Raw genomic sequence first — 12,779 nt, 5'->3', positions numbered from 1 at the left:
GGTGTAATTTAAAATTCCAGAAAAAAAGATATACTTTTGTGTAACTAGAAACGTTCTATCCCTTTTAAATATTTTTATAATTAGTGTTTTTTCAAAGGTTTTTGTTAGTCTTTAGTAAATGACATCTAGGCGCCAAAATTATCATCAATTGATATTCTCCAGCCGTTTCTGACGCCGTTTTTTTCGTTCATACGGTATAACTAAAAAATAATTATAATTTAATTGCTAAAGAGCTGCCATCTACTTGATGTGTATTAAACTAAATTCGAAAAACATTCTGTAATTTTGTGGTTTATAGTCAAGAAAGATATCTGTATAATTGTGTATATTTGAGCATTTTTAATATTTCTCAACAGATGGCAATAGTAGTCTTTGGCAGCAATAGTATGTGGCAAATTGTTTAGTATATTTACCACATACCACCTTATAATTTAGTCTGTGTGTTTACTTATGTTTTACACTTTCATTATTTTTAAATATACTACAAAAATTTCGTTTTTTAAAATAACTAAATTATAGTTTTCTTGATATAATTTGCCTTTGATCTTTAGAAAATTATTTTGTTGTAATATTTTAATTATTTTTCTGTGGGGGTACAGAAGTACACATTTCACTGCATACATTGTCATATATTTAGTTAGTTCTATTCTAAGAAAATACAAATATTATTTGAACAGGAAAGGAAATAAAAAAAACATCTATGAATAATTTTAAAACCAATTTATTGGCTGAGGCATTTATATTACATTTATATTCACTTAGTTTTACAATATTTATTAATATAGATATCAGGATAGATAGTAGTCACTCATATCTTTCTGTATATGAGATGCAACTCTTTCCACATCGTCCGAATAGCACGAAAAACGTCTAACCAATCAGGACACAGTCCACTCATCCTAATATTGTACATCCTAACGTCTTCTTTGTTTTATTTTTTTGTCTTTTAAATGTATAACGCTACATTTTCATATTTTTTTGTAGTAAAATATACTCATTTACAAAGAGTTGCGTGCTATTGCCGCGACCAGCCGCTCGATGGCGCCCGAATATAGCCACACCTCTAATTCGACAGGCCTCTCTATTATCATGTACAAGAAAACAACGGGAAATAAAATCGTCTGTAACAGTAAGAAGTCGTATTATCAGTCAACAAACTTTATTTTTATAAAAATATTTAGGCCGTCCAATGATCATCTACATCGTGAGTGCGCCTCTGGGAACTATACTGTGGCGCCATCTAGCGGTGACTCGCTCTGTTCGTTGACAGCTTGGGTCGACGGACTTTTGACGGGTTTGACAAGGAATGAACGGGGACTTTGGGTGCGGGAGTTATGGGTGGTGATGTGGTGAATTTTCGGGTTCGTGGGGGTGTGGGGGAGAATGAGAATAAAGGTGACTGGTGACTACAATGTGCTTAAAGGAGCGATGAGACTCTGTGCCGGATGAAACCCTGAAAATTCCCATTTTCAGACTTTCCTCCACATCACAGAATCTCAAACAATTGTGCGTTATGGTGCAATTTTGTGACATTAATGAAAACATCCCTAAAATTTATATATAATTCAGTGCTAGTATTTTTTTTTTCGACATTCACATGAAAACAGAGTAGTTAATAATTAAGAAAAATATTTTTTTTTATATATTTATATACTTTTTTAGACTAGAAAATTCTTTTTTGTGTAGGTGTTTTAGTAATTTATGTGTGTGCAGTACAGAGATCGACTCCTTAAATTTTAGCACAAAATAAACAGTATAAATGCATATAATTTATTTATTTAATTGATGCTTGAAAAGAACTAAATTAGGAATTATTTGTTTCGCAAGTGATTGTGCCTCATAGTCAAATATTATATCAGTTATTTTCAAGCAACATCACAATAGTTTTTTCAAAAATATTCTAAAAAAAATAATACAAAAGTGTTATTTACTATATTACTTTAAACATATATTAAACTTAAATACTAATCAACAGAATTAAACATTATGAATATGTATCAATTATTGCAAACGTTTCAAAATGATATATAGTTCATATAATAACTTTTATTTATTAATTATTTATCAGTGACATTTAAGGAGCCCTTTTAAGAACAACACAAATAGTTTTAGATGGTTTATCGAAGCTCGAAACAACATTCAAAATATTTTTTTCTTGTAATACAATTAATATTTATAATAATAGATTTTTTATATCACATCAAAGTATATTTATGTAGAAGTAATTTAATTATTTAAGCATCAAGGGCAGTGGTGGAACATCGCGTAACATTAGGACCTGATATATATTTTAAATAAAAGTTTATGGAAAATATGGAATTATTTGAACTATTTAAACAGGACAGTGATGTTACCGTGATGTCCACCACTGAATATAAAGAATATACTAAATATTCAACATATTTTTCTTTTCAAAATGATTTAAAGAAAGATTTGTTGAAAACAATGTTAAAAATATATAATATAATTAGTGCAGAGAGTGCTGTAGTGCAGTTTTGCGATTCTTATTCTATGTCGAGACTAATACTGGTGCCGGAAAAATTCTGAAAATTAGTGGCGTATCAAATATTTTTTTCCTAAGAACGAATACAACAACAAAAAAAATGAGTTAAATTTTTTTAAAGAGTTTATCATTCTGATTATTTATTACACTCCACTGGTTTTCAGAACTTTTAATATACATTTTTTGATTAATTTGATGCCGCTGTCACTGTTTCCTTTTGCTACCGGCACTATATAGAGATATGGAATATCAAGGACTTGGATTGGGACACGGGAACTAATAACAAAAATATCGACTCTATGACCCTGAGTATCGAAATCTTCATTGAGTTTGTCATTGGCTAGAGTGTAAACGTTTAAAACTGTTTTTGTTTTTTCGAAGGTTTAACGTGACTTTGGTGATCGGTCACTGTTTTCTACACAAAATAAATTTTTGCGGGAGAAAAAAATGAAATTATTGTACGAAAATATTCTCGATGAGGTAGTTGCCAAGCGTTTGCGGTTAGCAGAATAGATGTTGAAGTTTTTTTGTATTCTCTAAATGCATGTCGTTCCTTTTTTTTTAGAAAAATATATATTCATTTGATTTTTGTTTTTTGCTATAGTGGCAGCCTTGACAAATAGGTAGGTCGGATTTAAAAATTAGTTACATTTTTATTTTAGAATTATATTCTTGCATTTAAAACCTTCAAAGAGAAGTTATAATACATATTTTTGCATTGATCAGAAGTACTAGCCGAATGGTGCTTGATATCCTTGAAGTACTTGATGAAAATGATCTAAGAGAAAAACTTGCCTGATTTTATTCACTTTATTAAGAATATATAGTCCAGGATCAATTTCTGAGAGGTTAAAACCAACTATAGCAATTTTTAAGGCATATTTTTGATACGCAAAACAACTGCATATCATTTTCCCTTACAATAACCTTCAAATAAGTTAAATAGATTTGTTGATTGACTTTCGCAAATGCATTTCTCCAGAATATATACCACGCACAATTCTTAGTAGTTAACAATTGACTTTTACCTAATTAAGTATTATTTTGTTGATTTTTTTGAGTGACCGATTCACCGAAATAATGTTAAACCCAGAAAACGAACTATGCCTCTTAGAACAAAACAACGAATAGGCCGCTACAGATCAGACAAAGATGGCTTTCGTGAGCCCCAAAATTAAATAGAAATAAAACGCTTTGACTACTTTCAGTTCTCAGTCATCCAGGAACTTGTCAGACTTTTCAGAAACAGAAAATCTTTCGTCGTGACTTAAAGCTAAGGGTATACGGTTGCCTAAACTCTTGCAAACTCTTTCGATTCGTTACTTGGTAAACTTGGAAAATATGCCGGCTGCTTGGAAATTTGAGGAGACAATCTTTATAAAATCAGGGTTTGGAAGAGACTGCTACCAGTCGATATCATCGGAGGCTCATGACGACAAAGATCATCAACCGATTTTTTCGGCTGATAGGGTGGCACTTGGCAACATAAACTTCTGGGATTCGGATCATATTTCTTATATATTTTTATTTCAAAGCCCCCAAACAGGTCCCAAAGCTTTGTTTATTTACTATATCTGATTCTAGTTGATTATTGTAGGAATTGTTATGTGTATTTGCTTTTACTTTTGAATTCTGTCTTTTGTTAAGGTATTTCTTGGATTTGACAATGCTTTTAATTTTTTAAAACTTAATAAGTATATTGGCATAATTTCAAAAATTATGAGACACATTTTCTATTTTTTTATATTTATAAATCAACATTTTTATCTTGTAAAAGGTGGTATTGATACAGCATTCTTTTCTATATTTATTGAGTTAAAAATTGTGCAGAAAAAAATTGTACATTTCTTATATTTTCATAATTTTTAGAACTATGATTTTCGTTTTCTATACAAGTTTGTGTAGTATCTCTTTAAAATTTGTTTTGTATGGTTTTTACGTGTCAAATTAATTCGGATCCCAAAACTAACAGTTTTTTAATATATTTTAATAATTTAAGCCACGTGTCTCTTCTAAAAGTTGATCCAGCCTCCTAATTCTAACCTCAAATCGCCCTCACTCCATTAAATCTCTTTTTATTCACTCCGATAATTTCACCTTATTTCTTTAATCATACCGAGTGCGCATTAATACCTTACATCGAAAGCATAATAGTTATTAAGTCTTAAAACACTTATTACAATATTTTTTTTTGTTATTTTTTTTTAAATCTCGTAAATATATTAATAACTATAACTAACATCTATGTGCGTGATTGGGGCAGCTGAAATTATCGGATATATCGTATAAAAATAGAAATCTTTTTTATTATAAATTGTTTTTCCTTTTCCTGTGTTTTTGCTCTTGAGCCTAGGCAATTTATACTTTAGCTTTGTGCGTTATTATTTTCTTCTCTATTCTCTTTTTATTTCTTCTTCGTCTATTTTATGTCTTTTCGTCAACAATAACAATGATAAATATTTAACAGATATCTAGGTAACATATACAAGTTTGATAACAATTCGATTCGGCCTGGTTAAGGCTAATTTTTAAGAAGAAATGGTTTGGATTAAGAACATAAATCGTTTTTTTGAACTCATTCCACACTACAGAGCACTTCTGGAATGCCGGCCTTGTTTTTATTTGAAACTGATCACTAAATAAATGCATTTTGATTTAATAAAAATCGGAAATTTCCGGAACTGTATGGTTTAAAACAAGTCATTTTTAATTCAAGGCCTTTGGCTCCTTCAGAATTCAAGGAGGGGTCTCTTAAGCCCGTATGCACCGTTTTCAGTTTAGCGCTGAAGACAGTTCTGTCAGCTGTCACTCACCATCGTCATATGTTGCGAAAATTTAAAAATTACTTAGTCAAATATACAACACATGATTCCTTGAAGTCTATCAACAATATTTGTTAATCTAGTTATATTTTTTATACAAAGTAAAATAGATATAAACTTTAAAAAATGGAGACGCAGATTTTTTATCTGCACCTAATTTTGAATATAAAGACCAAGAGAGTCTAGTACTATTTTTTATTCATAGTGATGGAATCGACGCTATTTTTTGACAGTTTTGTCTGACGTTTCGCTAGACACATTTGAATTTGCTTTGAATTTTTGCATCTTTTTTATATCAGATATTTTGAAAGTGTAGACATTTTAAAAGATATTCTGCAAGAGAATAAAGAGGCTCTACTAAAAATATCGAAACAACTATTTAACTACTATGTAATTGTAATATAAGTGACGAGTAGTAAGGACAATGTATTAGAAAATCCATTTACAATAACCTAATTATACTACTTTGATCTAGTTATTTCAGTGGCGTATCTGTATTTATGTTATTACATAATTATATTAACTTATTAACTCATATTTTTTTGGAGAATTGTAATATCTAATAACATTCTCAATCAAAGTAAAACAAAATCAGCAAATTATTTGTGTTTATTCTGATATATATTTTATCATGTTAAATAAAACTAGAACTTCAATTGAGCCGCTTAGCTGCCAAGTAGTGTAAGACCAAAATTACATTTTAAAAAATATGTGTGATAACCGACGAAACTACACTGACCGCGATTGGATATTGGCTTTTCAAATTCTCTTTGTTTACTGCGTCATTACACTGCTTTACAGCACTTGTTCCCAAGCCGCGCAGCGATTTCGTCTAGTTGACAAAAAGAACAAATTTGAACTAGGTCCACTTGGTAAAAGAATAGACGACCCTAGAGGTGTGTAATTCGTGGAACGAAACGGGTAACAAAAGGAACTAGTTCCCGGTTTCTTAAAAGACTAGTTCCTCAGAATCTTTTCGCTCTCCAGTTCCGGATACTCAGATCTCCAGTTCCGGATGATGCGCTATCGTAGACCGTACAGTATTAAGTATTTTAAAATTTGCTCCAATTGGTTTGTGATATAGTTGTTGAACTCCGATTTAAATTTCTTTTTTATTTTTTTTATTTACAATAAAACTTACGTATATGTTTTTAATGTTTGCAATTACACGTCTCGTAATATTTCCTACACATAAAAATTATACAGATCATACTATGAATAGTTCTGATTTGTAACGAAACCCATGAGCAAGCAACGGAGATATCAGTTGTGAACTAAAGACCTAGTTCAAGTTAATATTTGTCTGGAGGAACAAAAAATAAGGAACTAGTTCCTCTCAAATTAGAACTAAAATTCCCACCTATAGAGGACCCTTTAACAAATAATATTTTAACTTTAACTCGTTTTCGCAAATGTTGGACTTACACTACTTGCCAGCCATGTTAAAGTTCCATCGCGGAGACGACAACTTTGTTGATATGAAGAGTAAGGGGAAAAACAATGTCACAAAACCGATTTAAGGTTGCACAGTACCATGTTGAAGATACAAAAAAATATTACTGTATGCTTTATCTTTTGTTATATGCGATTACAATTTAGTACTCAACAGATTAAGTTGGTTACTTAAAAATTCCTATAAAATTGACATTGTCAGTTTTTTTCTTCTTTCGGTTGATTCTCACTCTTATTCCGTTTCCATTCCATATCCGTTCACGTATTTTTTATTGTATTGACACTATACGTAAGCTTCCTTTTCGTATCAGTTCCATACTTTTTATTGTACAATTTATATCATTAGGAAAGTTTTATTTCAAAAATTTGTAACTTTTGAAAAAGGTAATAGATTTAATTATGAGGTGAAAGAATAAATAAATATCAGCAAAATTTTAACAGAGCTGGTACAAATGTAAAAAACTGACAATGCTGTTTCCGATACGCTTCAGTTCACCCGCCAAAAAAATGTATGGAAGGAAAGAATATTGAACGGAAGGAAAACGGAACGGATAGTGTGCATTGTCCTATTCATTTACGTAACATAATATTTTATGTAAAAGGAAGGGAAACGGAAGGAAGCTGATATGGAAGTTATAGTGAGTATCAACCTTTATCCTTCATATACTCCTCCCTTGATCGTTTTATTCAATGGTGTCCAATAATACATTTTTTCAACAACGGTGCATACGAGCCCTAATAGAGTGAGGTTATGATTTTGAAGGGGTTGTGGGTATAGTATGATGGGGGGTCGCCGAATTAAAAACGAAAAAAATAAAAATTAACTACACGACTAGCAACTGAGGCTAGCGAAGTCTTGTTGCTCTCTGAAAGTATACTAGACGACGATATTGGGCGGATTTGGGGCCCGGAGATGGCGTCAGCGCTGCGCCGTGAGGGGCGGCGGGGACGCCCCCGGCGAGCCTGAGGGGGGTGGTGGTGTTTAGCGCCCCCGCGCCCATCGCAGTAGTGCGTCCGCAAGTACGTCTAGATGTGCTTTCGTCTGAAACAATAAAAACAAATAATTGATATTAAAGAAATCAGTAAAAGTCGGTAATATTGAATACAATTATTAGTTTCCTATATAAATTGGGCTATAAAAGTTTTCGTAATCTCGAATTTTATAATATAGCTACATTTAATATTAAGTAAATGGTTAAGGTTTTGGTTGCGTAATCGAGAGGGTGTGATTTTTAAATTCATTGTTGCCAACCAAGGACTGTATATATTCTAAAGGACTGTTCGATCGCGTCAAATCGCCGCTGTCGTAGTCGCCGTGGAATGCTACGTCACGCGCTGACCAGCGCTCCACAGTGCGGCGGATGGTTATTCTAGCGGGACAAAATCTCAAGAGCAATGTTTGGGACTTAAAATCTAAGAACGTAGCAAATGGTCTAATATATAGCAACTATATTGCCAAATACATAAAATTATGATATCAAAAAACTCTGTAGCAGTTTTTTTTAATTAATTTGTAATCTTGTGACACCCTCTATAATTTATTTAAAAAAAAATATTTTATTTTGAAAATAATAAATAAGATAGATATTTTAATTTTAATTTTAACACTCGGTAATTGTAAATTCATATATAGTAATTATCTAAGACAATTTTTTAAACTCAGTGCCTTTTGATGGAGTTGTTTTGTTTTTATACTATCCGATTGAAATGAATCTTTTTGGGCATTCACCTGTTAAGCTTAAACTCACTGTGACTGTGACTACCTGTGTTGGTAACTATTGGTAACTCAAAAGATCTACATCATTCAATATATCGATATTTGAAAAAAAAGTGAAAGTTTGATATCTGCAGAACAAAGGCACGAAAGATTTTAACAAATAATATACGTACAGTAGAAAAGTACATACCTTTGGCAATCTTCAACATAATTTGGCTTTCTAATAAAATGTATAAGCACTTGTAAATATTTTGTTTTCGTATGATCTCTGCTTTGCTGAGCAGAAAACGACCAAATTTGGTTGATGAAAATGTATCGAAATACAAAGAATATTCATGCATTTTTGTATCAATTGGAATGTCAACTATTTATTCTTATCGGTATACATTTTTTGGCTTATTTCTAACCAAACGCTTTTGTCCCGCTAAATTTATCTTCCAACGCACTGTGCGCTCGTCCGTCAAATGCAAAAATAACTGTCACTGTCTAAAATCTTTAGCGCCAACTTTAACTCGGTCAGTAGATAACGTAAAAAAACTGACAGTGCAGGAAGATAGGAATCGAACTATCCTTATCTCTATAGTATCCTTGGTTGCCAACCATGGCAAATATTCGTCGCCGGGCTGACTAACTGGAATTTAAATTTTCCGCTGGGGATTCAGGTGGTAGCTCTGTTGTAAAAAATGTCAAGTTGTCACATTATTTTTTTTTATTTCCTGACGTGGTCATTCGTTTTGACATTTTATTATTAGTAGAGTTTTTGATATAAATGATTTGTGTATTATGTGTGATACTTTAATCTTAAACATTTTTACTAGCAGACCTTGCAGTCCAGCATTGTTCTTTTTAGAACCTCTTTAAGTGCGAAGTGTGCCGGAAAAAACTCATCGCAACCTTATTAGAATATTTTGAACTAGAAAGCGGTAGTAATGGCCCTTTATGTCCCCTAAGTCTTATTAAGAAGATGAATTTTGTTGATGTAAATAATAACTGCTTATATACGGGGTTGTTCACCACATACGACACGGAATATTGTAACTAAACGATTAGATTTTTGCAAATTGTAAATTTTGGGTTCGTTGAAGGACTGTTAAGCCGCGTCCAAGCTACTCGAACAAAACGTTCGCGAACATATATAATTCACACTATATACTCGTAGCAGCAGGTCGTAAACGACGGCACAGCTCATCGCATCGGTCTCGGGGACTGAGGTGCGGTGAAGAATGCGACAACCAGTTTGCTCTATAGATCTGGGATGCGTTTAGGTAGTCTCTGTTTTTTCGAGTACCCGAATTTCGAGTGCAAGCATTTTATTAAATAAATTAACCGGTAAAAGTTTAAGAACTTTTGTCGTTGAAGAATCAATATTTAGCAGGCGGAGGGTCACAGGGGTCTTTTGGTAGATTATTCGTTATAGTGTATTTTTAAGACCTGTATTCATTTTCAGCCGATTCTACCAGGTATTTCTCAAAAGGGGCTCACTTTTTACTTTTTTATTTTTTCAGGTAATACAACGAAATTTGGTTTGTTAGTATATGACATAAATCGGGATTGATTGACGTATTCAATTACCTTCGGTCGCTTCCTGTTTCACCGGAAATGACTACAACTTTGTATTTTTAGATTGTATCCTAAGTACTTTATTACTTTATTTGATAGAAAAAACATTCTTAATAGAATGACATACCATACGTCAATTTTAGACAATTCCAATTAAATAAAAATAACATTTTAAATTTCAATCTAGAGTGCCAAGACTGAGTTAAAACTATTAATTTGTAATCAAAGAACTTTGGAAACATATATTTGATCGTGTAATTTTTTTTCGTATCCTTTCATGGCCGCTTAAAAGATGCCCAAATCGTATTTTTAATGATAACTCAAATTTTTCAAATGGTACGAGGCTGGCTCAGCATATTTGGAAAAAGCATTTTTTACGAATAATTTGGTACCACATACTTGGTATTTGGAGTAAAACTGTCGTTACGTTTATTTATGGCCATTTTTAAATTGAAAATGTCAAAAGTTGACATATTATATAACATTCTATGTCTAGAATGTCATTTTCTATCATATACGGTAAAAAAATACCGAGGGTACCATTTAAATCAAAAGTTGTTGTCATAAATAGGTAGTGACCGAAAATAAATGAAAACGTCGATCAATCCTGATTTATGTCCTATACAAACATACCAAATCTCGTTTTTTATCTAAAAAATTAAAAAAGTTATAGAAGTGAACCACTTTTCAGACACACCCAGTATATTTATTTCTAAAAATGTAATGGTAAAATTTCATTTCCGGTGTCAAACGTCCTATTAAGTAGTAATTTTTAATTTCAGAATCCCATAATAATTCCGGTTTTAATAAAAATAATCATAAATGTTTTTATTAACAAAAATAAAATTATATGGACGAAGTCTAGCTACATAGCTATTCACACTCAACCCACAATAAAATTAAAATTATAACATTTTTTCTTTGTGTAAACAAATTAGTTGTAAATGTTTTTCACGATCGCAGTCAATAACTGCGTCTCATTGTCGAATACTCCCTAAAAAATAAAAATCACAGATGTACGCCCGAAATTAAATGAGACCCTTCCAAGTGTCCGGTACAATGTCCGTCGAAATGCACGCCGTTCGCTCCTTTTGATTTACCGACACCCGTCGGAAAAAGAACGCGCGCGCTCCAGCATAGGCAGACGCACGCTGTGGCGTACAAGCTAGCCGTTCGGCTCCGCGCTCCTTAATGGGCCTAGGCTAGCTGTACTTGTTGGTTTTATTATTTATAAATCTACCTATCTCACAATTTTCACTTATTATCTGTTTAATTATATATGTTCGCGAACATTTTGTTCGAGTAGCTTGGACGCGGCTTTAGAGCTACAATTTAAAAATATTTTTACAAGATACAGAGTGTCCCAAGTGAATAAATAAAAAAAATATAAAATATATCAAAGTTGTATTTTTTTACATGGAATACCCTGTATATTATTACATTTCTTGTTTCTACCATTAAAATAAAGGTACATTTGATTAAGGTTTACCGCATTTTAATTTGACTGTTTTTGAAATATTTGTGTTTTTGTCAAAATACAGTAATAATTTTAATGCCTCATTTCTCTAGGCATATTTAAGTTTTTGGAGCCAAATATTGTACTGAAGTATTTCTATTTACTAAATTTTGTGTTGCAATAATAAAAATTATACTACCTGATACAGAGTGTCTAAAAATTTATTTTAAATAATTACTAGCTTTAAACCGCAATGACTTGTTTGTTTTAAGTATTATACAACTGTGTTTTCTTTCTCTGTACATGCCTGGCGCCCAATATCTATATATCTTTTGTTAATTATTACTGATTAATTTTCTCTCTAGTGAAATACCTTATCCACGACTGCTCTCCGATGAAAAGCTGCCGTTCGCAGTGGTAGTGGTTTAAAAAAAACGCTACAAAATTTTTAAAGAGTACCGATACTAATATTGTCGATATAGTTCGTTTATTTCATTAAAAAATAAAAAAAAAAACTTTTTAAATATTTGTTAAAGAGGACCAATTAATATGATTCCAGTATTCAAACTACATTAATTGACTGTTTGCGTTGATTAATAATAATTGCTCCAAATACTAAAGAACTGAATTTTATATGTGTATTAGACAATGTGGTAAAAAGGAACATACACCTTAAAAATGTTATTTCATTTCTTGACGAATGCTTATTTATAACAACAGAGACGTTAATTTTTATTATCAACTTATTATTAATTCAATTTATTATTATATTGATTTCTGATTCAAATCCACATTTATTTAGAATAATTTATTAACTAACAAAGTTAAGTATGTAATTAATTAATATTTGGGTGGAAATAATGGTGATATATTTAATTAATGGTATACTCTTCTATAAAGATTTAAATAGTTTCTTTTTGTATACAAATGGGCTAGTAATATAATCGTTTTTAGCAACTGTGCATTTTGTACATCAATCTAAAATGTCAATATTCCATGGGTATATTGATAAATGAGGTCTAAATTAAGAACATATTTGGGTAGGCGGTCTTCAAACTCAGTTTACAACAACAACCGAAAAGTAAAGAGGTAACAAAGTAATAAGATTTTTGAATGTCCGGAGTGACAATACGCAAGAGAGATAACATCACGTATCGGGCTTTTCAATTACAGGAAAGCTCATGAAAGAAAACGTCTTGAGTAACCATCTTCTGATGCGCGTCAAATACTCGTCAGCGAGTAATGGCAGTAAGTAAATAGGCACAATAC

General features: G+C 31.7%; 1 protein-coding gene across 1 annotated transcript in view; it reads right to left on the bottom strand.

Annotated features, from left to right (window-relative positions):
- Positions 1-7,295: 7,295 nt before the first annotated feature.
- LOC115883670 overlaps positions 7,296-12,779 on the bottom strand; it is a 250,820-nt gene continuing 245,336 nt past the window's right edge. Inside the window, exon 3 of the mRNA XM_030902056.1 lies at positions 7,296-7,819. Coding sequence (XP_030757916.1) covers positions 7,760-7,819 — 60 coding nt within the window. The 3' untranslated portion in view covers positions 7,296-7,759. The remainder of the gene's footprint in view (positions 7,820-12,779) is intronic.

Source organism: Sitophilus oryzae, unplaced genomic scaffold (assembly GCF_002938485.1).
Source record: "Sitophilus oryzae breed Bouriz unplaced genomic scaffold, Soryzae_2.0 scaffold_1974_pilon_pilon, whole genome shotgun sequence".
Lineage (NCBI taxonomy): Eukaryota > Metazoa > Arthropoda > Insecta > Coleoptera > Curculionidae > Sitophilus > Sitophilus oryzae.
The sequence above is the reverse complement of the archived record's forward strand: the minus strand, read 5'-3'. Positions and strand labels throughout refer to the sequence as shown.